At 35.0% G+C, this 25406-nt stretch overlaps 3 protein-coding genes across 3 annotated transcripts in view; 1 reads left to right on the top strand and 2 right to left on the bottom strand.

Moving 5' to 3' along the window:
• The window catches only part of LOC128991837 (NADPH-dependent diflavin oxidoreductase 1), a 33359-nt gene extending 28361 nt beyond the window's left edge, over positions 1 to 4998 (bottom strand). Inside the window, exons 1-2 of the mRNA XM_054415045.1 lie at positions 4853 to 4998; positions 1126 to 1239 (exon numbers count right to left, since the gene is read on the bottom strand). Coding sequence (XP_054271020.1) covers positions 1126 to 1217 — 92 coding nt within the window. The 5' untranslated portion in view covers positions 1218 to 1239; positions 4853 to 4998. The remainder of the gene's footprint in view (positions 1 to 1125; positions 1240 to 4852) is intronic.
• A 196-nt stretch (positions 4999 to 5194) lies between these two features.
• LOC128992198 (tRNA N(3)-methylcytidine methyltransferase METTL6) lies at positions 5195 to 10212 on the top strand. Its single transcript, XM_054415661.1, has 4 exons — positions 5195 to 5287; positions 7810 to 8471; positions 9052 to 9230; positions 9716 to 10212. The coding sequence occupies exons 2-4, from the start codon at positions 7810 to 7812 to the stop codon at positions 9721 to 9723; spliced, it is 849 nt and encodes a 282-aa protein (XP_054271636.1). The 5' UTR covers positions 5195 to 5287; the 3' UTR covers positions 9724 to 10212.
• Positions 9562 to 24719, bottom strand: LOC128992197 (polypeptide N-acetylgalactosaminyltransferase 11-like). Its single transcript, XM_054415660.1, has 12 exons — positions 24351 to 24719; positions 22226 to 22574; positions 20862 to 21000; positions 18556 to 18722; positions 17999 to 18135; positions 16578 to 16822; positions 15855 to 15972; positions 14734 to 14886; positions 14092 to 14325; positions 13078 to 13179; positions 12357 to 12488; positions 9562 to 9802 (listed from the first exon to the last, which is right to left on the bottom strand). The coding sequence occupies exons 2-12, from the start codon at positions 22554 to 22556 to the stop codon at positions 9662 to 9664; spliced, it is 1899 nt and encodes a 632-aa protein (XP_054271635.1). The 5' UTR covers positions 22557 to 22574; positions 24351 to 24719; the 3' UTR covers positions 9562 to 9661.
• Between the last annotated feature and the right edge of the window lie 687 nt (positions 24720 to 25406).

Below are 25406 nucleotides of genomic sequence, written 5' to 3'. Positions count from 1 at the left end.
AGTTCTGAATCTAAAATTTGAATCCGATCACTGAAGTGTGAAGTGTTTCTGTTAGACGAGTGATTATCACACTGTTTGTACAATATGTCTTCCTTCAGCCTATTGGCTAAGTCAGCTAGAGAACGAACGGACTCATAGAAATGCATGTAATCATAGACAGGTTCACTATTGCTGGAGTTCAACACTTCATTTTGACTGTGACTTAGGTGGGATGTAAACAAATGTTCAAGGTTTTGTAGCTTCTTGTCCAAATTATTGATTTTACTTAGCAAAATGCAATTGTAATCCTTTTGTTTCTTCTTAATCGGCTTTCTAGAAAACTCAAATTGATGACTATCATTTTGTAAATTTTGTACTAGTTTGTCCTTCAAATTTTGCACAAAGCCTTTTGAAGGCCCGGTACAACCAGGGTTTCTTGATTCTTTGATATAATTTTTACACTTGATAAAATCTTTGCATCCTGTACTATCTTGTTTATAATAGTTTTTATTGCAATTGAATGGATAACATTGCCTGTGCATAGTTTCAGTAAATATTAAAACAAAGTACAAGTTAATTTTTTTATTTTACGCACAATAATTTATAAATTGCATACAAGGTTAGCCTAACCAGATCATAATAAAATACATTAATTCAAGTCATATGTGAAAATACTTTGACAGTTTGTCAAGTAGGTCAGCTGTAATAAGTACCAATACATTTAATATATTGTACAGTGATAAAGAGTTAGTTAATAGTAGAGTCAATCAAATGATAGTAGCAAAGATTACACTACGGTATGTGTAATCTTTGATAGTAGTGATCATAAAAGAAACATAAGTATATAGTAGTAGGGGGAAATTCAGAAATAATTATAAATCACTTGCTCTTCAATCAAGTAATTAAAAGCTAGATTGTGGGTTGTGTTAATAAAATTAAACACGAAAGAGACTTTCCTTGTTTATGTACCTATCTTAAGAGTTGAATTTACTGTTGCTTATGGGCCTACATAAACTTATCTCTCGTATAGCATAAGCTACAGTTTCCGTTAAAAGAAAATTGGTTTGTCATTGAGAATAGGCATGTCCTAAATTAAGTTCAACCCAATTAACGTAATCATTGGAAATATTTTTTGGATCCACTTACCATCTAGCTTCTCGCCAAATTCTTTCTGCTACTTCTTGGGCTGTTCCGGTTTGACTGCCATACAAAATAGTAAGCTTTCTCTTTGAATCCATTTTGGACTTTAGGTAGCAAAAACTGTAAAAGAAATTAAAAGAAAACACTTAATACTCATTGAAACTATCTATTAATTTTCATACTTCTTTAAAATCAACATGAACATAAAACCATAACTGGCGAAAGAAAACTAGTGAGAACCAAGCATATTATTGTTTTATCACAGTTTTTGTATTTTTTTATATGGATGTTATTATTTCCATAATATTTTTTAAAAGTCAACCATAGAAGGCATTCTCTGTTATGAGCTGTACACTCATACGAATTTGAACGGAGGGTTTTTGGCCTCTGGGGACCTCAAAACGAGAAAGTAAATCGGTTCTGGGTCTAGGTCTTACCATATTTTAGATTTTGAGTTGTTTTTGTCTCTGGATCACAAAACAAACTATAAAAGGTATAAAATTACCTGAGTACTGCCAGAATGATCCTGTTGGTCCTTACGGATTACGCGTTTCGAGGAGCTTAAGTCCTCATCATCAGATCTTGTACAAGAAACACATCTATCACTTCGAAAAGGTCGTCAAAAGTTTAAATATACAACGTGTATTTATGTTGTGGTGTATTACGTACTTCATGTGTATATTTAAACTTTTGACGACCTTTTCGAAGTGATAGATGTGTTTCTTGTACAAGATCTGATGATGAGGACTTAAGCTCCTCGAAACGCGTAATCCGTAAGGACCAACAGGATCATTCTGGCAGTACTCAGGTAATTTTATACCTTTTATAGCATATTTTAGAGTATTGAGCTATGATTTTGGCCCAAGAGGTTGTGAAGGGAGCCTTGGCCTGTTACAACGTTCTACGGTTATATTATTGCTTGTAAATAGTCCATATAATCTCACTTAATTACCGTACGTATTCTAGATTCTAGAATACGTAATTAATTAGGCTAATCGAAAAATTCACTAAAAGATACGTAGAAATGTGTGATTTTCACTTAAATTTATCCAAAAATTTTTGGGGTGGAACTCTCAGACCTAGGGATGTTGCGATACTATCGATACCAGTAGGTATCGATACTTTTATTGCGATACTGCTGGTATCGTATCGGTATCGGTTTTTCCGATATTTACTTGTTATCGATACCAAGAGGCCAGGTTCGTATCGTAAGTATCGGAACGTAATTTCTGACAAATCTGAGTAAAATGGCCACGCTCGTGCCTTCTGAGCGGTTATTTTCCAAGGCTGGAGCAACAGTGACCCAAAAAAGAAACAAACTTTAACCCAATTAAATATTTTTTTTTTTATCTAGCTTGGCTGATATTTGGTTTGAGTAAATTATGATTCACTTTTCATAGAACTGTACATAACTATAAGTAAAACCATTGACTATAAACCTACAGACGTATACTTAGTCAATGATACAACTTAAGGGTTTAGTTTAGTTGCAGAGTTATTTTTGTTACAAGTCAATGTTAGCAACGTTGTGTTAGGCAAATAAAATGAAACCATGGACTATTTAACATCAAATAAACTAAAAAGGTGGCACTTAAAGTTATTTAACTAAAAAAATTTTTTTTTATTTAGGCTGATGGTAAACACGAAAGTGTTGCGTTGGTAATTTAATAACATTGTCTATTGAAAAGATAAATTATATAGGCCTAGGACTTAAGGTAAGCTTAGGCCTACTTGAACTTATACTTGAAGGTAAAATTGAAAACAATGGTTGGCTATGTTTGGTTAATTTTGTTTTACATATTTAGGTAGTTTTTAGCAGCTTCAATTCGAATCCTATATTGGCTGCACTGTACTGGAACGAGTGAACTTTAATCGAAGATCAGTTAATCAGAATTTGACGTCACTGGTATCGAATGGATACGATACTGACGGTATCGATACTTTAGTTCCGATACAGAGCCGGTATCGATACTTTTTTGCGATACGGTATCGATACCAAATATCGGAAAGACAGTGGTATCGCAACATCCCTACTCAGACCCCCCTTTTTTCCGGTAAGTCCGGCCCCACTGTCGCCCAGTGGAAATATCTTAAAATATGCTCTGTCTCCACTATAACGCATGGTATAGGGTATAGATCGGCATGTGCCAATCGGCAATGTCGTATGCCGATTCCAAACCGACAGGTTGTCAGTCCAGATCAAAGGAAGCCAGGCATGTTGAAGAGGGGACGAGGTATTAGTTGTCTAAATGTACCCTTGTGGTTGTTTAGGTTATTTTTGGTTCAATCTTTTGAATTAATTTTTCTTCAAAATTTTTGTCATTTGAAAAAAAAATCCTAAACAGCTCTGTATTTTATTAAGTTTAGCAGCATCATCCTGTATTAAATCGGTACTTTATTATACTGAGGCCACATATTTTACAGCATTATGTTAGGTTGGGTTATCATAAATATGTTTGTAAGTTAGGACATTCCTCGTTTCGTTATGAATCGAACGATACCAGATGAGTCATACTTTCTATTTGATAGGCCAACCTAACATAACCTCCAAAGAACCATTAAATCATTAACACGTTCGCTGCGGCCCATCAATGGCGGGTATATCCCCGGTGCGACACAGCCCAGGCGATTGGATTTCAAATTTCGGTCTAACAAATAGCAAATAACCTGTTGTGTTTGCGTTACGACGAGTGTCGACATAGTTCGCAGCACTGCTTGGAACGTAGCCGGTCCCATTGTATTGCCAATTGGAGGGAGAAAGACGAGACAACAAGTTGATTTCTAAGCTTGCCAGATGGGGATTGTACGGGGGAATCCCTAGGTTACTACCAACCTACACAACACAACAAAAAGCATGTCACACACTACACGCTAAGTTAACGTGGTATAAGTCCGCCTTTGACCGACGCTAGGCTCGCACTGAGCAACAGATTGATGCATTCCAGTGTGGGTTTTGGGTCAGCACTGACCCGGCTGCGTGAGTGTTGCAATGGCCGTGGGTCAGTACTGACCCACCCGCAGCGAATGTGTTAAGTAAGTTAGTTCACTAGAAATATCCCAATTACAGATTTTCAAACTGGGGCTAATCCAAAACTTTGAGAGTACAGTAACTTAGGTTGTTATACTGCAACAAAAATAACAACCAACGCAGCTGTTAAAACTATATATCAGATGACATCCCAGCACTGTGTGACAAGGCCTTCATTTTAAGTCAAGCCCCATGGCACGATGCGTTTTGTAAGCCTGCAAAAACTATGGCAAGCCAGTCGGATTTGCCGAATGGCCACCATCGTCATAGTGGGGATGCGGCTTATCCACTAAAGCATGGGGTAAGCCTGGACAGTACAAGGGTGAACTGTACTGATGAAAGTAGTGGCAGGTAAGTTACCAGAATCTGAATCGGAGCCCTCGAATCCGAAGTCTGTGGCACTACCGACTGAACTAGCCTACTAACTTGAGTACTACTTGAGTTTGTGTTTTGTGTCAATCTAATTGGTAAAAAAGTAATAAGAATAGGCTTAATCTAAAACGCCATTAAGCCTAATTGATTTAAAAGAATTTTAAAGCCCGCATGACCTTTACACGGTTTTAGGTTAGGGTTCAAGATTCAGATTTGTGTAAAACCGGTTTAACTGTTAGTTTACTTAGCCTAATTGGGGCCTACGATTAGCTTAATGTGAACATCATCCAAATTAATATCTCTAAACTGTCAAACAAAAAAGGATTTTCTTACCTCGTTCAACTTAAACTTGCTGCAACTTGAATACAAATTATATAGTTTACTATCTAGTTGGTCTATCTTGATTATTAAAATTTTACAAATTTATGGAGTTCCCATTAAAATTAGAATGGAGTTAGAATTAGTAAAAAATAGGCTAAACAACAACATATAACCTTAAATAATTTGTATAACCAAATTTAAACATAAATAAATAAATACAAACAATTAATTTCTGCAACAGCTGACAGCTATAGCAGAACATGTGATCGGTGATCGGTCCATTTTTTTTACTGAGTTTGAAATTGAAACTAGAGAGAGAGAGTAAGGAAGGAGTAAGTAGAAACAGACTGACTAGGGAGGAGGAGGAGAGGCGTAAACTAAACGTAACTAACCTATAAATCATTTCCTTGACAAAAACAAAACAACGAAAAGTGAAAACTTAAAAGGGTAATGATAGTATTAATAATAATTAATTTATATTTAGAGTTTGCTTTAGTTTAGATCATTATTATATTGGCCTATGAAGTTATAAGGTGCAACTGAGTTATTATTATTATTATTTGTATTACATCAGGAAAGTGATTATTATTTTTGTTGTTTTAAAACCTTTTTTACATGCAAAGCAAAACCTATTATTTTAATTAGGTAGTTATTACTTTTTGTAATTATTAAAAATTGTGAGCCAGAGAAACATACTTTTACCATAATTTCTGATTTTACTTTAAAAAGCTGTCACTTTTAACACAACTCCTCTTTCATGAGCAAGTTAGGTTAGTGTTATAATTACCACTGATTTAACTTAGAAAAAGATTTACTTAGTGTTTCAACACAAAATATCGCGTAGACGTAGCTTACTGTAGTGCCTAGCCGGCTGCACTTTACTTGACGTCCTACACTCATTGGAATGAAAATATCGATCGATATATCGATTATTCGATAAGTTATATAGTTTGGTTAGTTAGGTAAGGTTAACCTAACCTAACTAACCAAACGATATATCGAATGAAACAATCGAATAACCGATATTTTCATTCGAATGAGTGTAGGACGTAAAGTAAAGTGCAGCCGCCTAGCCTAACAAGCCTAGCAAACAATAGGCCTACACAATTGATTTTAACAAACTCCTTATCATATGTCGGCATTAAGTGATGTGGTGTTCTAGTTCTATTCAGATTTAACTCAGAAGAAGCATTGGTGTGCGTAAGCTAAGGCTGTCTTAAGTAAGATACAAGGCAGGGTAATCATTTATGAATGATAAGGAAATAGCAAACATGCAGTAGCCATCTTTTCCATCATCAGTAACGTAGCCAGGATTTCAAAATAGGGGGGGTCGACCGACCGGGGAGTCCGGGTAAAGGGGGGGTCTGGGAAAAATTTAAAAAAATATAGACCCTAAAACGGTCTTTTTTAGCTCTCTTGGCATTTAAAATAATCAACTCCAACGTCAATACAGTACGATTATATAATTCCACATTTAATTTAACAAAAAATATTATATTTAAGACCAGAAGGGGGGGGTCCGGACCCCCAGGACCCCCCCCCCTGGCTACGTCACTGCATCATCCCTGGAAGTCATTTTAAACTTGTATATATGTAGGCCTATACATATTGATTTGTTATATCTTAAAACGGTTTTACACGTTGAAGTATTTTTTCTTTTGTGCGTGTAAAAGAAATGTTTTTATTTTTTGTCGAGACGCAATCTATCCTTACTTTGGGTAAAAGATGAAGAAGGAGTAAGTAAGTACAGTTCCACAGAGAACCTACGATATAGTATCCGATATATTAGCTAGGCCTAATCTAAATATATAAATCGTATTGTACAAACTTACAAAGACTTCAATTTGTATTAAACTTATCCGTGTTGCTCTCTTTTTTCATGAGTTTAGAAAATTAAAGCTTTTGTGAATGAGGTAAATTACCTTGTTTGTGATATTCATAAGCTCAACTAACCTAACCCAACCAAACCTGAAATTTGTTAACAACACGTAGGCTCTCTGTGGAACTATACCCAAAATGCATTGTAATTTACTGGGACAGTGGCGTCGTCCTGTAATCCAGGTACTAGGAGGTCACAAATTGTGGATATTTATAGGCATGCACTGTGGATGCCATTCTCCCTGGTGTGGATTAAAGTCTGCACTAGTGAGTACTACAACTATCCACAGTACTATCCGGATAATTAGACCAATTAGTTAATAGCAAGGGAAAAATGTGGTTCAAATTCCACTAAGAACTTAAGGTCCCTTAGTTGCCATTAGCTGTATGGTCTGTTAATTAACAGCTGTGTCTAAGGAATATGTCGGCCTTAGTCAGTAACATGACTACAAGATCGCGCCACTTATCTCCATTCATACTTGGCTTAAAATACCTACTTTGTATGGTCACCATTTCAATAAAAAGTATTTAAGTGTTATTACACCGGTGTTACATCAACTAGTGTGAATGTCTTCTTTATTGACTGAGCATACGGTATTTTTGAACATTTCTCTGTGTTGTATGAAGAAGATGTGTACCAGCCAAGTGTGACACTAACTTATGCAGAATCATGTAAAAAGTGAACCATAAGTTAGATTAGGTTGAGTTATTTATTCGTAGATTCAGTTTAAGGCAGTGCCTAATTATTTGGTCTGTTACTGTTTCTTAAAATTGTAGAGAGTTTCCTACATTATTTCAACTCGTATTACTTTCCCCAAATCTGTCACACTAGGCTATTTGTCACCTTTTTGTCACACTATTTGAGAATTTGGCTTTTAATCCAAATTACTGTAGGTAATTGCTGAACTGCTTTTTAGTACTGCATCATCAGTTTTATAATGGGTAGACAGGATAATGCTCACATTTATAAAAATGTCTTTCTCATGTCTTTGAATTCACGCTAGAATGATCCATAAATGATCCAATGTTTTGCAATTATTTCTTGACTAACACAGTCAATGTAAAACTTAAAGGTTTGTTTTCTATTTCAGATGGATGAGAAACTTGAATCAGAATCTGATTGTACAACGGAAACGAAGAATCTGACTAATGAAGAAATCGAGAAACTTCAGAGACAAAACTCCCGCATGATTTCAGATTTTGTAGCAAAAAAGTTAAATAGTGAATCAAAGAAGCACTGGGACTTGTTTTACAAAAGAAATGAAACTCGCTTTTTCAAAGACAGACATTGGACCACGAGAGAGTTTGAAGAGCTAGTTGGCAAGGAAATAAGTGAGAAATGTGTTTTACTTGAAGTTGGCTGCGGAGTTGGGAACTTTGTGTACCCTCTTTTTGAGGAAAATGCCAATTTCTTTATTTATGCTTGTGATATTTCGAGTAAAGCTATTGATTTATTGAAACAAAATGAATCATATTGTGAAAACAAAATTAAAGCTTTTCAAACAGACATTACTACTGAAAATATTTTGGATGAAATTCCAAGAAGCTCTGTTGATATAATTACTTTGATATTTGTTCTGTCTGCCATAGACCCTTCTAATTTTTCCAAAGTAGCTACTACCTTGTTTTCACTGTTGAAACCTGGTGGGTATGTTTTGTTTCGAGACTACGGATTGTACGACATGACCCAACTCCGTTTCAAACCTGGACATAAGATATCTGAAAACTTCTACATGAGGCAAGATGGAACAAGGTGCGCTTAGAATTAATAGCTGGGCATCTGAGTGATTCCAGTGCTCGCCTGGTAATCAAAATGTTGCTGGTTAAATCTTGAGAAAAGTCCTTTGTTTTTTTCATAATTTGAAACTGGAATCAGCTGTCATTGATTATTTGGCTTTTAATACATGATTTGGTTGTAGGAATAGCTAATATTAGTTAGTAAGACTCCCACAGAGATCATCCACTGCATTCTACACTAATTTTGTATTCAGATTACTGTATAATACATGCAAAAAGTACATCACACTGTCTCAATGAAATGATTGACAAAAACATACCTTCTAGAATGCTCAATTAAAAAATCTCTGTATAAATTAATCGATTCTGTTCTTCGAAGAAAGCTGAACAAGATTGTGTACCTTAGGTGTTGTCTAACCTGTCCATATGACTTGTCTTATTGAATTCAGTTAGCTATGAACTCCTTCCTCCCTAATTATACTAAGTTAATTTGTGGATGAACACCGTAATATGGCAATGCTTGGTTACGAACTGTTAAATACCTAACAGAATGTGTTAGAAGTCAGAGCGGAAACTAAATTTGTCTAATTTTTTAGGTCATATTTTTTCTCCGTTGAGTTTCTTGGAGATCTCTTCACAAAAGCTGGGTTCAAAGTTGTATCTAACTGCTATGTTCATCGAAGAACCATTAATGTAAAAGAAGGTATTGATGTTCCAAGGATTTTCGTTCAAGCCAAGTTTTTGAAACCAGTATTACAAAATGAAAAAGCTGAAGGTAATATATTTAAAATAAAATATTTAAGTTAAAATGAGGTATTTTTTAGATAAGATGTTTTGTCCTCATCAGATTTTCAGATAACCCTTTAAGGTTTCAATCATTCACTGTCATTTCATTTAAGAGTTTCATTAAATATATTCCCTAAATAATTGGGACTTGATTTAAATCTAAAGCCTATTTTTTTATTTGTTGAATTGAATGAAACAAAAAAAATCCAAGTAACATTCTTTATTTTTAAAGAAAACAAATCTCAACTCATCAAAAATAGATACTTTTCTAAATTCTGTTAGAGGCTTAAAATTCATAAGGTAACATCACTGAAACAACATTGTAGAATAAAGTTTTAATAACATTGAAAACAAGTATAAAAATTAATAAGAAAATATAAAAATAAATATTTGTAAAAATGTTTTTAACATATTGTATAACTAACTAATAACAGACACTAGATCCCAATGGTTATAACCGTTGTTCGTACACAGATCCATGACGACCGGGACATCAGGTTGCGGCTGCGTGGCGGCCGACAAACAGGTACCTGCGGCCAAGTTGTAGATGGGACTGGCATTCTGCAAACAACGTTCAATCGCTGAAACCTTCTTTGACAATTATAAAAACCTTTGCCAAACGAATATGGTGTGAATACAATACTTGTACAGTTATACCCCAAGCGATATACAAGGATTTGATTTTCTGTTACAAAGAGCATTCGATACCAGATTTGATTCATATTCCGCATTTTATATCTTTGTTGACTTGGTGCATTTTCAAGTTGTACTGTTTATTTCCAAGTATTGATTATCTTTCTTGGAACTGGAACCAAGATCAATATTATAAAATAGTAAAGTTAAGGGTAATACATCAAAATGAACAGCAGCTGAACATAATCTTGCCAATACAAGAAGAAAGAAGAAAAGAAGAGTTTTTGAAATTTAGAAAGAAAGAAACTACAGTAAGTCTGCGCAAATACACCAGTCCGGCTAATCTATATAAATAAAATTAGAGTTTTGTCTGTACATTGCTTAGAATAATGAACTTTTTGGTTATTTTTACATTTCATAGGTCAGAGAAACCGAATCAAACCTTATCTCAATTTCTGTCTGTCTGTCTGTCTGTCTGTCTGTCTGTCTATCTGTCATTCTCTTGGTAACGCTAAAATACGCACTTTATTACAACTACTCCTCAATAACTATAGCACTGTCCCGCCTGAAACTTATTTTCCAAATACTATACATATATGAGATGGTTTTAGACGTATTTCATCGAATATGAGACAGTTAGATATTTAACAGTAAACCCTTGAAAATCAAGTTTTTGTCGATTTTTGACGTGGAATTTCTGGAAGCCCATGTTAACCTTATGAGAAATGAAATTATTGAATCTTAACAGCTGTTTCAATTAAACAAGTTGGTTCTGTTCTGTGATGTTCAATAGCATTAAAGTTACAAGGATTACCAACAGGGTGCAGCACTAGCACTATTATTTCTTTTACATTTATGACAACAGCTAATTTGCAACCTGGAGGCGAGTGAGCGTAGCGAACGAGCTAACCTGAAGGCAAGTGAGCGTAGCGAACGAGCTAACCTGAAGGAAAGTGAGCGCAGCGAACGAGCTCCAACATACAGGTGAGTGAGCGTAGCGAGCGAACGAGCTAACCTGAAGGCAAGTGAGCGTAGCGAACGAGCTAACCTGAAGGAAAGTGAGCGCAGCGAACGAGCTCCAACATACAGGTGAGTGAGCGTAGCGAACGAACTTCAACCAGGACGTGATTGAGCCATGCAAACGAGATCAGATAGTAAAAATAAAAGTAAGCCTACCGTTATAGGATCGACCGGCAGACACAGAGGTAATTTAACCTTTTATTGATTGTCATACCGATCCGGAACAACAAAAAACAACATAAAATGAAGCTATGTATAATAGTTTGGCCAGCATATCTTAAAATATGCAAACCAACTGCTGTTCTTTATATAAGAAGGTTTCAACTGAATATTATAAGATCCCCGTGCGTAGAACGGGTACACAGCTAGTATGAACTAAATTGAGCTGAGCCCTGGACTATCAAATCGGTCAGATCGGCTTGAAATGCAGTAAAATGACAGAAAAATAAAACAATGTATTTTTATGACTGAATATTGTTCCGGCGTCCGGCACTTTCCTCTTCTATAATACTGTGATATTCTCCCAAGATTGCGGGAACGACCATGATCATCTCCGCCAATCACGTTCTTCTTACCACCCAATGACCTTTTAAAGGGAATCATCAAAAACACCAGAATGGGTGCTCGGCCACAGGCTACTAACAATCATAAATTGCCCAATTCCGAATAAAGTTGAGAAATTCTTTCTGGTCATCAAAATTGTCCTATTTTACTGCTCGGCTGGACACACTAGTTCGTATTTCTGAACTCATAGTTTTATTTTTACTATAAATACAGCGATTTATTTTCTTAATAGGTAGTTTGGAGTGGCAGGATTTTTATTAGCGGGACTCTGATGTAAGCCCTACAAAATTAAACCTGATTGCGACTAAAACTGCATTATTTTATCGTTATTTTGTACATTCTATAGAATATGTAAATATATTTTGTACTTTTAAAGAAAATATTTTTTTATTTACTTCCTCATCACATGGTTCAGTTTTATTAATGGTCATGCAGAATGTTTCCCCGTGCTCGGTTCAACAATGGATTCAATTTCGCTTCCAAAAAAGTTATTTAAACTGTTTGAGGAAAAGTATAACGAAAACATTCCTCTCCTTAATGTCTCAGGAATTTAATTTGGTTGCTCTTTTCTTTTTATATAGCAATTGCCAAATTAAAGTATTTACTTGGAGTCAATGACCGTTTTGGTTTCTCATGAACAATTTTTATGTAAGCTTACACCAAACAAGGTTAGACCTATACAGTAATATTCAACAAAATTAAATGCAACACATGTTTCAGACTTTGGTACTGATGATTGTTTTTACTCCTTGTATGCCTGAAGACGGTTCAACCTGACAACTGAAATCAGTTTACATCACAGCAACAAAAGATTACTCCATGCAGGATGCAGGTCTTTAAACTGTTATCTACATATACTACTACTGTAGTTAACCATTAATATCTACATTATACTGACCGAGCTGCGATGTTTCCACTCCTGAGAGCCACCCATCTCGTGACATTTTGACACCTTGGGTCGGTGGTCACCAGCGTCCATACAAAGCAGCTGCGCTAGCACCAGCTCGTTCTTGTCCGTCTCAAACCACATCTGTGAAGTAGGGTATAGTCAAGTGTAATAGAAAGGCGACAAACTCAAAATCAGTTAGGCTTTTAAGTGGACTTTCTCAGTAAAACCACTTTTTAGGAAGCCTCATAAATGAATCAACATCAATAGTTCTACCTCAAATAAGTACCCTACTGGATTCAGGATGATATTTTTTAGAATTGATTTATTACTCACTAGCAGAGTACCCATCCTTCGTACGGGGTTGGCATATAAGTATAACATGAACATGCTTATTGCAGTTATAGGAGAGGACACGGTTTAAGAAAATTTGGTTGTTTTAATTCATACGGTATGCTACAGTATAGCACATAGACCATAGCCATAATGTTTTACCACTGAACCTAAAACATAGAAAAAATAAATTTCTCATTGTATACCACAATTTTTTGTTGCTAGTTGGTTCAAATTAGCTGTTGTCATAAATGCAAAAAATAATAGTGCTGCACCCTGTTGGTAATCCTTATAAAAACTACTGAGCCATTTATGGTGAAAAAATTTATAATGTTTGATGAGTGAGTATTTATAACATCTAAAGGTTAAGCAAATGAAATAATGTTTTAACCATCCTTACCTGATTTTTCGCTCGAACACAAGATTTAAGGATGAGAAGTGAGCCTTTTGTTTTCACATCCTTTTCACTGGCAATGCAAAATGAAGAATTAGACAGACGAATCTAGAAAATAAGACAAATAATATCTAAAACTTCAGTAGCTCAAATTAATAAATCATTTAATTGTATTAGGTACTTGAAGTCAATGACAACAGTCCAATATGTTTATATCCAAAATGAGTGTTTAACGCATAAAAAATACATTTAAATGAATAGCAACACCATGGACAAAAGAATTAATATAGACTGGCAATTGGCAAAGGAAGGTTCCGTGATGTGCCTCTAAAGCGTACTCAGTGTTGGTCGATTCGCTGCAGTCGTGGACTCACCGTCTGCTACCAGCACTACCGCTCTTGTAAACGAAATGCTACCTAGGTATCTGACCCACTTTTTAATATGGGTAAAGTAAAAAAAGCTGAAATCACGTAATTTTAAAAGAAAAGCAGATTTTTTAAATTCCCAAAAACTTTTAAAACACGGGAAAATAACAGAACAAACTCCTACTCCTCGGATTCCAGGGAATTCTCCAGAAGTTGGCAACCCTGGCTCCAACTACAGACTTGTCATGGCAACGCTCGCTAGCACTTGACGCTGCAGCCATGTGCGCCGAAACTACACGGCACTCCTAGTGGTGGACATCAGAATATATGCTAACCATAGCACTGCTGTCGTTCTGTATTTAATTATTTTGTCTATGGCAACACCTTAGATATTTAAACAACTTTAGGACATGTTTACTTAATTTCCTGTTTAGAAAATAAAAACAAAAGGTCAATAAATAGATTTTTTGCTCTAAACAGCTTTAAAATAGTTCTTTGGATTGTGAAGTGATAAGAGTGTATATTAGTATTCAAAGAAAAAGAAGTAGGCCTATGCTAAAAAACAAAATAAACCTCGGCTAAACAATGATAAATGAGACTTTACTGTACAAAACTTCATCTTTAAGAATCTACGCAATAAGGTAAAACAAAGTACCTGATATTGACCTATGTAGTTTCTCTTGCGTAGGTGCCAAGGTTGGTAGACAGGCTGGTCCAGTTTGCCGACAGTTTTAGGTTTATCAGCTGTCCCTGCCTCAAGCTCCGGGTATATGTTGTCCAAATACCACTTAAACGATTTGCAGTTCAGACGTTTTCGAAGACTGATTCTCTCGCTCACATCGCCGAATCCTGTCTTCAACACTTCTGGACGTATGTTGTAAACCTTTTCCTGGAATTATTTTCAGCAGCTATTTAAAAATTTAGAACTATTTAGTAAGTTTAAGGAAACCAAATCGTAGAGAAGGCTTTTTTTATTGAGTATCCTCTGACGAAAGGAATGAAATAGTACAAATATGTGTTTTTTATTACTGCATTGTACATTTGAGTTACAAGTCAGTTCATGTGTATTGCTCAGAACAAAAGAAAAAACATACTCCCTTTACATTTATCACCCCTTTGTGTTGTTTTCGCTTTTGGCATTTTTCTAAGTATTTTTGTTAGGGAACAGTTATTAATTAACAGAACATAATTTTTAGGCGTATTATTTTAAAACAAACACAAAACATCCCTTTCAATACATTTGAAACTAATTTGGTCCTTTAAAATAAAAATAAAATTTAATCTTTATAATGAATACCTTGTAGTCATCCATCCAGACATGAACAACTCTCAAGGAATTTCTAGTCATGGTGTCTTCTCCGTCAGGAGCAGAGTAAGGCCGTCGCTTGCGGAAAACATGTCCGACACGCGAGCAGGGCACAATGTGCAGCGTCCCACCGCACATCCAGATCTAAAATAATGACGCTAATAACATTATTAAAGCAACACTAATTTCTTTTCAGCGAATATCCCAATATAGAGAAGTCTATTGAATCCTTAACACTGATCTTTCAAATTGGTATAATAATGAGTCACATAAATATTATGGATAAAGAGTTCAACTCTAACATACACATCTCACATGTCCCACACCACAATATCAGTTACATTACAAATAACTGCAGAATGTCGGTTTTTGCTAAAAAATAAAATAGTATTAGACTTGCATTTTTTGTGATTCCAAATAAATAATAATAATTATGAAACTTGTGTCACTTATTAATCAAGTTGGAAATAATTTCACTAAACAAAAAACAACAATAGTTATTTGTGTAACTAATGTGCAAAGTGGCACTTTTCTGCTCACGAGAGAAATATTTACGCACAAGCCATAGGCTAGTGTGGAAAGTTTATCGAATGCAGTTGATCACAGTCTTTAAGTGTTGCCAACTTATTTTCAAGCATACTTGTATTACGTGCCTAATAAAAGCACGCTGTTTTGGGTTGTTTGGTTGGAATACTGGAAGGCGGCAAAAGTAAAAAGAGTGTGGCAAAGGTAAGTAAATGCGGCAATTAGCAACTTTCTGTACTACAATCAATGCAAGGAAGCCCACTTTGTCAGGTGACTGTAGGAAAAAAAATCTTTAAAAATGTGAACTACAAAACGTATAGCCTTTTTATTTACAGCTTACTCTTTGATAGTTCCTAGAAAGGCTAATAGGAAAATATGCTCTACGCGACGATTTGAGAGGAACATCCTTACTTACGTACGGGATGACGTCCAACAGTACACAAATGCATATTGCATACAGCAATACAAAGCAACAAAATTCTTAAATATTTGGCGGTCATTGACCACTTTGGCAATCATATATGATCAGCCAGATAAATACAAGTTAACTCTTACTTTCAATCTTGGGTTGGTAACAAATTACACACCCTAAATGAGATTTCCAGGTTTTCTCCTCCCCAAATGTTCATTCCTGGATCATAGCCTCCGAGATCAAAAAAGTATTTTCTATCCATGGCAAACAAACCTCCAGCCATGGTTGGTGATCTGAAAAGTACGAATAAGTAAGTCAAAAGTACTGTAGCTTAAATTAAAGTTTATACAATCACAATCAAAGCCAACGTGTATTCATGAGACTGCTTAGGAGTTCATGAAAAAGGTTCTGTTATTGAAGTAGCTAATGCATTTTTTTATTAATTTGGATCAAAAAAGGACTGTGACACTTAAAATAATCGTAAAAGGTTAAGCAGAATGTATTATACCTCATAATAGTTCTTCAAGCTGCTAATAAACTCAAGATATTGGAACAGTTAAAAAAGGTGCAAACGGATGAAGATGAAGGTGGTATGTATTTAGGAATATGGATTTGGAGATACAATGATAGGTATCTTAAATTTTTAAAAAACCAAGAAGCTATTGCAAAATGTTTTTGTGATTTTCATATAGAAACCCCATGAAAATGGAAAACGCTATGAAATACATTTAAAGATAATTTTAAATGTTTTAAATAAAAATAAAATATGCTATTTTATTTTTCCCGTTAATAACAAAAAATCCAATCAAAAGTCTTTAAATGTCTAAAACAATCCACTCTATTATAGTAAAACCAGTATTATGAGGTAACTACTTTACAATTTATGAATATTCCTTACTTAATGGGTTTTACAAAATCCTCTTCATTAACGAGAGATCCTATAGGAAGATTTTCCCATTTGAAGTGTAGCCCCCAATTGAAGCCACCCCTCACCAAGGGAGAAGACTTGTACTCGAATGTGTCAGCATTGATGATGTCGATAATTGGAGTTACCACGCTTGTGTGGTTCACAGAGATCGGATAAAGCAATGGCTCCAGCCATTGTACGTTCACCTCGATGTGACTATCCAGGAAAACCAAAACCTAACAAATGCAAACATTTCATAAATGGTATTTGTTGGATACAAACTATGAGTTATTTGTATTTACAAGTACAATATGCTTTGAATATCCGATCCAAACCAACCAAGGCAAGATTTTATTGTAAGGAAATATCTGTAGATCTAGATTGGATAACACATAAATAAAACCATTGTATGGTTTGTTAAATAAATCTTAAACATTGTAGGCTATATTATTACCGAGACCTTTCAAGTAGTTCATTTATTTTTTTGTTTTAGATACCACCAATCATTGATGACTTGTAATGTTGTGATAATGTGATGATGATAACTTATGGAGCACAATTCAAAAAAGCTGTTGATTGATCCATATAGAAAACAAAAAAGATGCGTCTCCCAGGCAAGGCAAATTTCCTTTTTACTGTAGAACTCGGCCAAAAAGCCATCAACTAAAATAAGTTTGATTGTACAAATTTTACATCAGAACCAGTTTTAGACAATCCATTAAATTGCAGACGCCACTAATTTCAGCCCCTATATCGAGCCATTGGCAGCAAAAGGACATCCTCTTTCTTTATCTTCACATGAAGATGGTAAAATTATTTAACTAGCATGAACGTAAGCATCTAAAAGAATGGGAAACACACACACACAAAACAGTTATGGCAACTGATCGATAGCAGATGAAGCTAACCCGATGGCCAGATTCCTGTTTTACGTTCAAGTTATTTTAATTTGACGATCTTCATGTGAAGATAAAGAAAAAACAGTGATGCCTCTAAATGGGAGCTGGAACTAGTGTTGTCTACAATTAAATGGATTGTCTATTTTAATTTTGTCCTACGACTCTAGGCACGAGCCCGGAATTGTTTTTCACATTACTTCAGGCTAGACCTAGGGGTTACGGCATTATCACTTAGATAAAATCTATTGGTGATTTGGCGGGATTTGAACCCGGGACCCCAGGAACTGGAGTCCCACGCCCTAACCACTAGACCAGCTCGCTCCCGCAATGGATTGTCTAATTTTTTTTCATCTGGAGGCTAACATCTTATCAGCCCAAAAGGCTTAAAATAAAAAAAATTTGAATTTAAAAATTTTACATCAGAAACAGTTTTCAAGACAGAATGCTATAGGAAGCAGAATTATGAGCAAGGAAAGTTGAGTATTACAACACTTATTGTATGGTGTACATTACCTCACCGGTAGCATGTTTAGCCCCATAAAGCCGTGCTCTGATCAGGCCTTCACGTTCTGATGTCCTATATAGTTTTATTTTTGGTTTCTCAGGAATATTTGTAGTGATATACTCCTCAACTTTGCTGTATAATCTATCTGTAACAGAAAACCGCAGATTTTTTTCAAATCACACTGTAACTTATATACAAGTCTTAACTTAGATCAATGTATGTCATGTATTTAATTTGTAAAATTGAATGACTAATAATGGAAAGGATAGATGTGAATTGTTAAACAGCTGCGAGTAAACGGTTTTTACGGGGGCAATTTATGTCTTACATTTTCTCACCAGATCAGGGAATTGATTCAAATGGGGTTTCCTTAAAATATAACATTACAAATTTATTATAAGGACAAAAAGACAAGGCCAGAGGTCTGACGTATTGAAAACATTTTCTATTCTGCAACAATAACATGAACTGTTTTACTGTCGTGGCAAGCGTTTTTACAAAAAACAGTCAATGTGTTAATTACTATCAAACAGCACAAAATGTAAAGTAACAACAATTTACTGACCAACATCGCTGTAGTCATCAATCAGTACAATTTCATGTAAAAGGAAGCTCGGAGTACGGTCTAATATACTGTGTATGGAGCGTATCAGAGTATCCAGCTGTTCGTTGTAAAAGCAGATTATTACGCTGGCGTTGGGCAGCTTTTCTGGGTAAGATTGAGACTGACATCTGAGGAAAATCATCAGGTATATAAAAAAGAGATATAAATCAACATTGTTAGAGCAAACTGTAGTAGATTGTAAACTAAAGATAAAGGAAAACTGTTCTAAAAGATTTAAAGTAGCCTATAACTGAAGACGGCTGTAGAAGCAAGAGTATTTCTTTAACCACCAAAATACTCTAGTAGTTAATTTCTTTTGCTTCTCTTGTATTTTATAATTTGTTTACACTCAATATCACACAAAACTTTTATTGTCTTGACTTAAAAGCAATAACAATTACTATTACTTGTAAACAACATTTATTGTTTAAATCGTAGCATACTCTGCATTCGGGTAAAATAAAAATATCCAAAGTTTTGTCTTTATGCAGGGTAGCTGAAAAGTAACTTACACCCACCCCCCTTAACTTTTCAACCATTCGTACTTGAAATGGGTTTGCGGAAACCTTCTTAGGTATGAGTGGCTACAATAATGATGGTTAACATAGAAAATTTTTCCCTTAGGGGTAGCAGGGGTACTTAAACATTTTCGACTGGCAAGGCTAGTCGAGTTTTGTATAATTTTACAGGTCCTGACAAAATAAAAGAATTATTGACATAAAGAAAAACAGAATCGGACCACTTATATAATAACAAAATGGTGCCCTAAAACATTTTTAAAATCAAATAACAATGAGGGTAGATTAAAAGTAAGATGCGCCCCCCTTAACTATTTGAGATATTTGAAATCGGATTGCGGCAACCTTTTTAGATTTGAGGTTCAAATAGGATGTATGGTTGAGTTTGGTACTATTTTACAGGTCTTGGCAAAAATAAATAATTGACATAAGGAAAATATAAATTGGAACACTAATAACAAAATAGCGGTTAAAAATTACTTTAAATAACCAGTATCTTAATCATTTTTAACTGCCATTTTGTTAACAGTGGTCCGAATCCGATTTTCCTTATGTCAATTATTTAGTTTTGTCAAGACCTGTAAAATGATACCAAACTCAACCATACTTCCTATTTGAACATTTTGAGCTACCCTTAACCTACACTACCCCTAAGGGTAAAATTTTCAAAATTCAACATAATTGTTGTAGCCTCTCATATCTAAAAAGGTTGCTGCAAACTGATTTCAAATATCTCAAATAGTTAAAAAGTTAAGGGGGGTGCAAGTTACTTTTCAGCCACCCTCGTGGTTATTTGGATTTGAAACATTTTAGTATGCCATTTTATTAGTGGTCCGATTTTGGTTTTGTTTTGTTAAGGCCTTTAAAATGATACCAAACTCGACTCTACTTGCTATTTTTAAGCTACCCCCTGCCCGCAACCCCTAAGAGCAAAATTTTCAAAATTAACCATCACTATTGTAGCCTCTCATATCCAAGAAGGTTGCCTCAATCAAATATCTGAAAAGGTTCACAATTTGGGGGGGGGGGGGTGCATGTTACTTTTCAGCCAACCTGTATATTGCACAGCTGATCTTAGTCAGTAACAAAGACCTAGCGTCTCATTTTCCTGGTCAGGAACCGATAAGAACCTCTTCTGCGAAGGAGTGGGGGGATTGTGGTAGAGCCCCTCAATTTAAGAAAAAGTATAAAATTAACTTTATAATTTTTTGGTTATAAAATTAAACTGTCCTAGCCTAACCAACCAGGCTTGCTGATAATATAAAAAAGATACAAGATAAAAATCAAATGAAGTTTTACTAATAGAAAAATATTTCTGTTCATAAAATAAAATTATAAATGCTTCAAATTCTAATAAAAGATGTACAATTAAGAAGTAATTGCATTCTAAGCAAAATCTATGACAAAAAGTTAATACCGGTGGGATTCGATCTGGATACCTCATGGAAATTTAGTTGAGTACGCTAACCACCACGCCACGAACACAATGGCTTCTCCTCGTATCGTTGCGGTAATGGTGTTCCCTCAAGAGAAGAGTGACGTCGCGCCCCCCTCCCTCACTCCTTCGCTAAAGAGGTTATCATTGGTTTCTGACCAGGAAAACGAGACACTAAGTAACAAAGCCATCATCTCACTCTTCTTTCATTTGTCTTAAAATACACAATCTGGTCGGCACCAATCGAATCAAATGTATCCAATCATCAAGTTGTTGATAAGTAATACTAGGAATCAATTTTTATTCAATCTTACAACTTGTGCCGAGTGTCAGGTATTTTGCGATGGTAGTCCAGGTTTCTACTAGCTAGAGCATTAAACCCGTACATCTTGTAGCCTTCATCTCTAATCCTAAGATCTTCAGGTGTTTTTACATAGCCCAAAGTTGCGAGATCTGGAAATTCATATGGCAATGAAACCGTCGTTAGACTTTGATCTACATTATGTAGACTATAGGGTAAACTGAAAAGTCTAAAGAACAATTTGCAACAACACAGCTGTGATATAGTCAAATAACAAATTTGTGATTTTTATATTTTGTGCGTAGGCCTACAACGATAAATGGGCAAGCCACACAAATGCTGTAAGGGCTACTATACTAAAATGTGCTCCGTCTGTGTCTATTAAAATCAATAAATAACTTATTTGCAGCCAAATGCTATTTTTTGGGGGTGGAATCATAGAAAGAATTACAATCCATCGCTATTTGCAATTAGAAATGGTCCACAATCATTACCAGTATTTATCTTAAATAAACTGGAGCATGTTACCATACTGGATATTTCTTATACTGAATATTGTTCAGTAGTTAAATACCTACAATATTTAATTTGTTTTTGTAAAATAAAAATAAGAATGGGTCATTTTCCGTTAATTTACTACAACTAATCTTTTTATTGTGATTCTGTTTATTCACTACGGTAGGCCTACCAGAATTGTTTCATAATCAGCAAGTTTGGTTGGTTTAGAATAGTTTCATTTTATTAGATATATTCATACTTACTTGAAACCGTTCAAGATACTTTAATACTGCATCGTTGACTGACAAAGTCAGAATAGATTGTGTCACAAATAATAAATAAACTACTTTTACATAAAAACTAACTAAGATGGCGGTGGGTTGCCAAAAAGTGGTGTTTCGTCCAGCTCACTTAGTGAGTATGGAGGTCTGCCCACCAGATAGTCTCTCAGGGTGTGCTTGAAGGCCTTAATGTCCAGTAGACTAGGCTAACTGTTAAAAATATCGGAATTGCAAGAAAAAGTAGGCTAGTGGTAGTAAATTAACGGAAAAGAACCTAAAAATGAGTAGGCCTAATGAATGATATAGTAGCCTAATGAATGATATAGTAGCCTAAATAAATATAAATATTTTTATAGACTTAAAAAGAGTTGTACAAGAGAACGGACTTATGTTGTAATAGTAGTTTATGCAACGATCGCGTGAAGATCTTCAAGACACGAGTCGAAAATTAGCTAATGCTTTTAAAACTTCTATGAGTACGCTAATTACGTGATAAGTTTAAAGTTTTAGGTAAAAACCCTTAAAGACCATAATATTAGCTATGATATTAGCCTAAAGTAATTAGTTTGAAAATAAAAGTAATATGAATGATTATTACCTCTATCAACATCAACGGCTGGTTTGATCGGTTCAGGTTGTAAGTGATTAATGAGTGAATCACTGTTTTTAAACTTGTTGGGAGCAAAGTATTTACTTTTTGATCGTTTGAGTTTATTTTCATCATTTTCATATGGAAGAACGATATCATTACTAATTACTCTGCTTTGATGAAGCTCTGCAGCAACAGGTTTTCTTGTGGAGACAAACCCTCCAGTTGTTTGCGTCAACCACCAGTATAGATATAAGCTGATGGACCAAGTGACAGATGCAAACAAAATTCCACACACAAAGGGTTTAAATCTTTTAGGCAGAGAAGAGTTGGCAACCATTTTTCATTTTTTCGTGATCTGTAACAAGCCAACAAAGTGACAATTTAAACAAACACAACCACTTTTTTATACGCCGTAAGTTATTCTTATAAGCAGCTGAAGCATGTCCGGAATTTAATATTTTCCGAGGTTGCACAGAATAAAAATACCAGAGCCTAATCGTAGCAGTCACCAGAGGTAGAGAGATTGTCTTACTTGTTTCTGTTTCCTAAAAACAGTGTTTCCTGATTACATGAGTCTGATTAAATGTATCGGAATTTTAAAAATAACATTATGTAAATATTGAGCTATGATTTTGGCCCAAGAGGTTGTGAAGGGAGCCTTGGCCGGGAGACGGACAACGATCCAGATCTTTGTTTGGGTTAATCCCCTGATTTATGGTCTGAGGGTAGTAGTCATCGGAGGAGGGGTGGGGAATCGAGAATTCTGGCGTTAACTTTTATTCAAAGATTTCACTTAGAATGTAATTACTTCTTAACTGTACATCTTTTATTAGAATTTAAGGCATTTATAATTTTATTTTATGATCAGAACTATTTTTCGATTAGTAAACCTTCATTCGATTTTTTCATTATCAGCAAGTTTGGTTAGTTTAGTTAGGTTATGACAGTTATTCAATTAAATTTATATCTAACCCAAAAACAATACGTTTTGACAGCGACAGTGATAGAGATAAGAATTTGCCGCTAACAGTTCGGCTAAGGCTATGCATGGTATTATGGGGGTGTTCCGATCAGGTATGTCTCGTCTCGATTTCTCGTACCTTCTTGAGTCAACCTAAAACTGACAGAGGTCAACTGACACGGGTTAAGAGGATTACAGCCTGGATCATGTGCCTACACCCGCCTTGGTCTGTCACAACGTACTAGAATATGCAATTAAGTGAGATTATATGGACTATTTACAAGCAAATATAATTAAAAAATTGATTAAAAGATACGTAGAAATGTGTGATTTTTACTTTAACTTATGCACAAATCCCCCCCCCCCCCGAGACCCCCGGTAAGTCCACTGTTGCCCAATGGAAATCCCTTAAAATATGCTCTGGAGGAACTCTATTTTATTAAAATGTAGGCCTATGATATCTGGGTTGAGAGTGGATTTCACTATCACTGCACTGGTTTAAAGGGAATCTGTGTTTGGTCAAACATCTATAGAGTCAACTGAAATGGTGTCTTTAGGGCCACATAAGGGTAATAGGCCCCAGGTGCAGGATTTTAATCTGTGCCCTCCTTCTCAAACTGGTATTTAAGAGGTTTTTACTGGGGCGTGGTTGATGTATCGGTCGTGTCGTGCTACTCTTTTTTTTACCCTACATTAACTTACATACAGTATTTAGATTGTTAAAAAGAATGGATCCATCGATGGTCAATGTAGACACTGTTAATAACTTAATGTTAAATGCTGTTAGCATTACTGTAGGTAACTTATTCCTCTTCCCAAACTTCCGAGGAATAGGCCTAGCCTACATAGGCCTATTGTTATTCAACATACATTTTTGGGCTAAAATTAAAAACAAATAAATTAAAATTGTTTATGGATAGCCTAACAATATTATTTTCACGGGATTGTTTTCACTAACACCGTTCATCGTTCGCACATCACTGAATTAAGAACTAATCGTAATAGGCCTACGGTACATCATACTGAACTTTTTAAGTAAAACATTACATTTACAATACAACCAACAGATATAATCAAGACAAGAAATATGAGATGGAAATATTTCATCCGATAATATATTGTAGGTTCTTTGTGGAACTGTACCCAAATGCATAATTGTTGATAACTTACCAAGATTGCAATATTTCATGAGGCTAGAGAGACTGTGATATGCCTTTGTAAGATTGATTAATTTCTCATGTAATTAGGTATGTAACTGAGAAAATAAATTCGAAACAACTGTTTCTCATAAGCATAACAGTGATGGATAAATAAATTTGATTTGTTAGATTCAGATTCAGTAATTAATAGGCATAGGCCTATATGTAGGTTGGCCTAATATACTTAAAACTAACGATACCTCTTAACCTTCAGATATTAAATCATAAAAAATATTTAAAAACCTATACTATCCTATTAATTTAGCCCGAACCCTTCTCCATCACTCAGCTATGATTATTTTAGGTTTAGAAACAGCACACACAACACAGCAGAAACACCATTTTTGAGTGGAGTGACTGATTTTGACGTTTTGTTTGACATTTGTAATAATTTTTTTTTGCGCAAGCAAATAAAAACCCATGTAGCTAACGCCAAGCAATAGTAGGGGCATTGATTAAATAAATATCTAGGTTATGATACAGCTAATTATGAACGATTGTGAAGACATCTATAATAACTGGCTATCAAAGTAATTGTTTAAAATCATAGATTTGTAGCTTTATAATATCATATATTATAAATTAAAACTTGAACGCAGATTGGCGTACTTAAACAAAAATAAAGAAAAGGATAAGTTAAGAATTAATTTTCAAAATCCATTGATGTATGTAAATAAACTTTAATCATGTTTGAAGACTCCTCATCCTGCGAGGTGGCAAGGTGTCGACATCCCACAAAATCATATTTTTATTTATTTATCCCAACGAATGACATCATCTAGAAAAATTAAAGTGGTTATAATCATGGTGGAAGCTTCCACCGTGATTGGAATGGCATATGAGCTGTTAATGTGACACCTGTTTTGTGAGTATTTCGTGTTGGTTATTAGTCCTAAGTCAATTATTTGGCAAGAAATAACATAACAATTCGTTATCTATGTTAGCCTATACATATTTACATAAAGATAAAACCATAAAACTTATTTATTGAATTAGCTGATGGTGGCTGATGTCAACATTTTTTTCT

This window comes from Macrosteles quadrilineatus, unplaced genomic scaffold, assembly GCF_028750875.1.
Source record: "Macrosteles quadrilineatus isolate MER2022 unplaced genomic scaffold, UCM_ALF_1.0 Scaffold_4__1_contigs__length_99947679, whole genome shotgun sequence".
Taxonomy (NCBI): domain Eukaryota; kingdom Metazoa; phylum Arthropoda; class Insecta; order Hemiptera; family Cicadellidae; genus Macrosteles; species Macrosteles quadrilineatus.
The sequence above is the reverse complement of the archived record's forward strand: the minus strand, read 5'-3'. Positions and strand labels throughout refer to the sequence as shown.

Excerpts from the sequence above, each read along its gene's own strand:
- LOC128992197 (XM_054415660.1), bottom strand. The coding sequence starts at position 22,556 with ATGGTTGCCAACTCTTCTCTGCCTAAAAGATTTAAACCCTTTGTGTGT. Across the intron at positions 13,180-14,091 it reads ACTACATAGGTCAATATCAG|ATTCGTCTGTCTAATTCTTC; the intron begins GTACTTTGTTTT and ends CTTATTTTCTAG. Across the intron at positions 9,803-12,356 it reads AGTGGAAACATCGCAGCTCG|AATGCCAGTCCCATCTACAA; the intron begins GTCAGTATAATG and ends CGTTGTTTGCAG.
- LOC128992198 (XM_054415661.1), top strand. The coding sequence starts at position 7,810 with ATGGATGAGAAACTTGAATCAGAATCTGATTGTACAACGGAAACGAAG. Across the intron at positions 8,472-9,051 it reads ATGAGGCAAGATGGAACAAG|GTCATATTTTTTCTCCGTTG; the intron begins GTGCGCTTAGAA and ends CTAATTTTTTAG.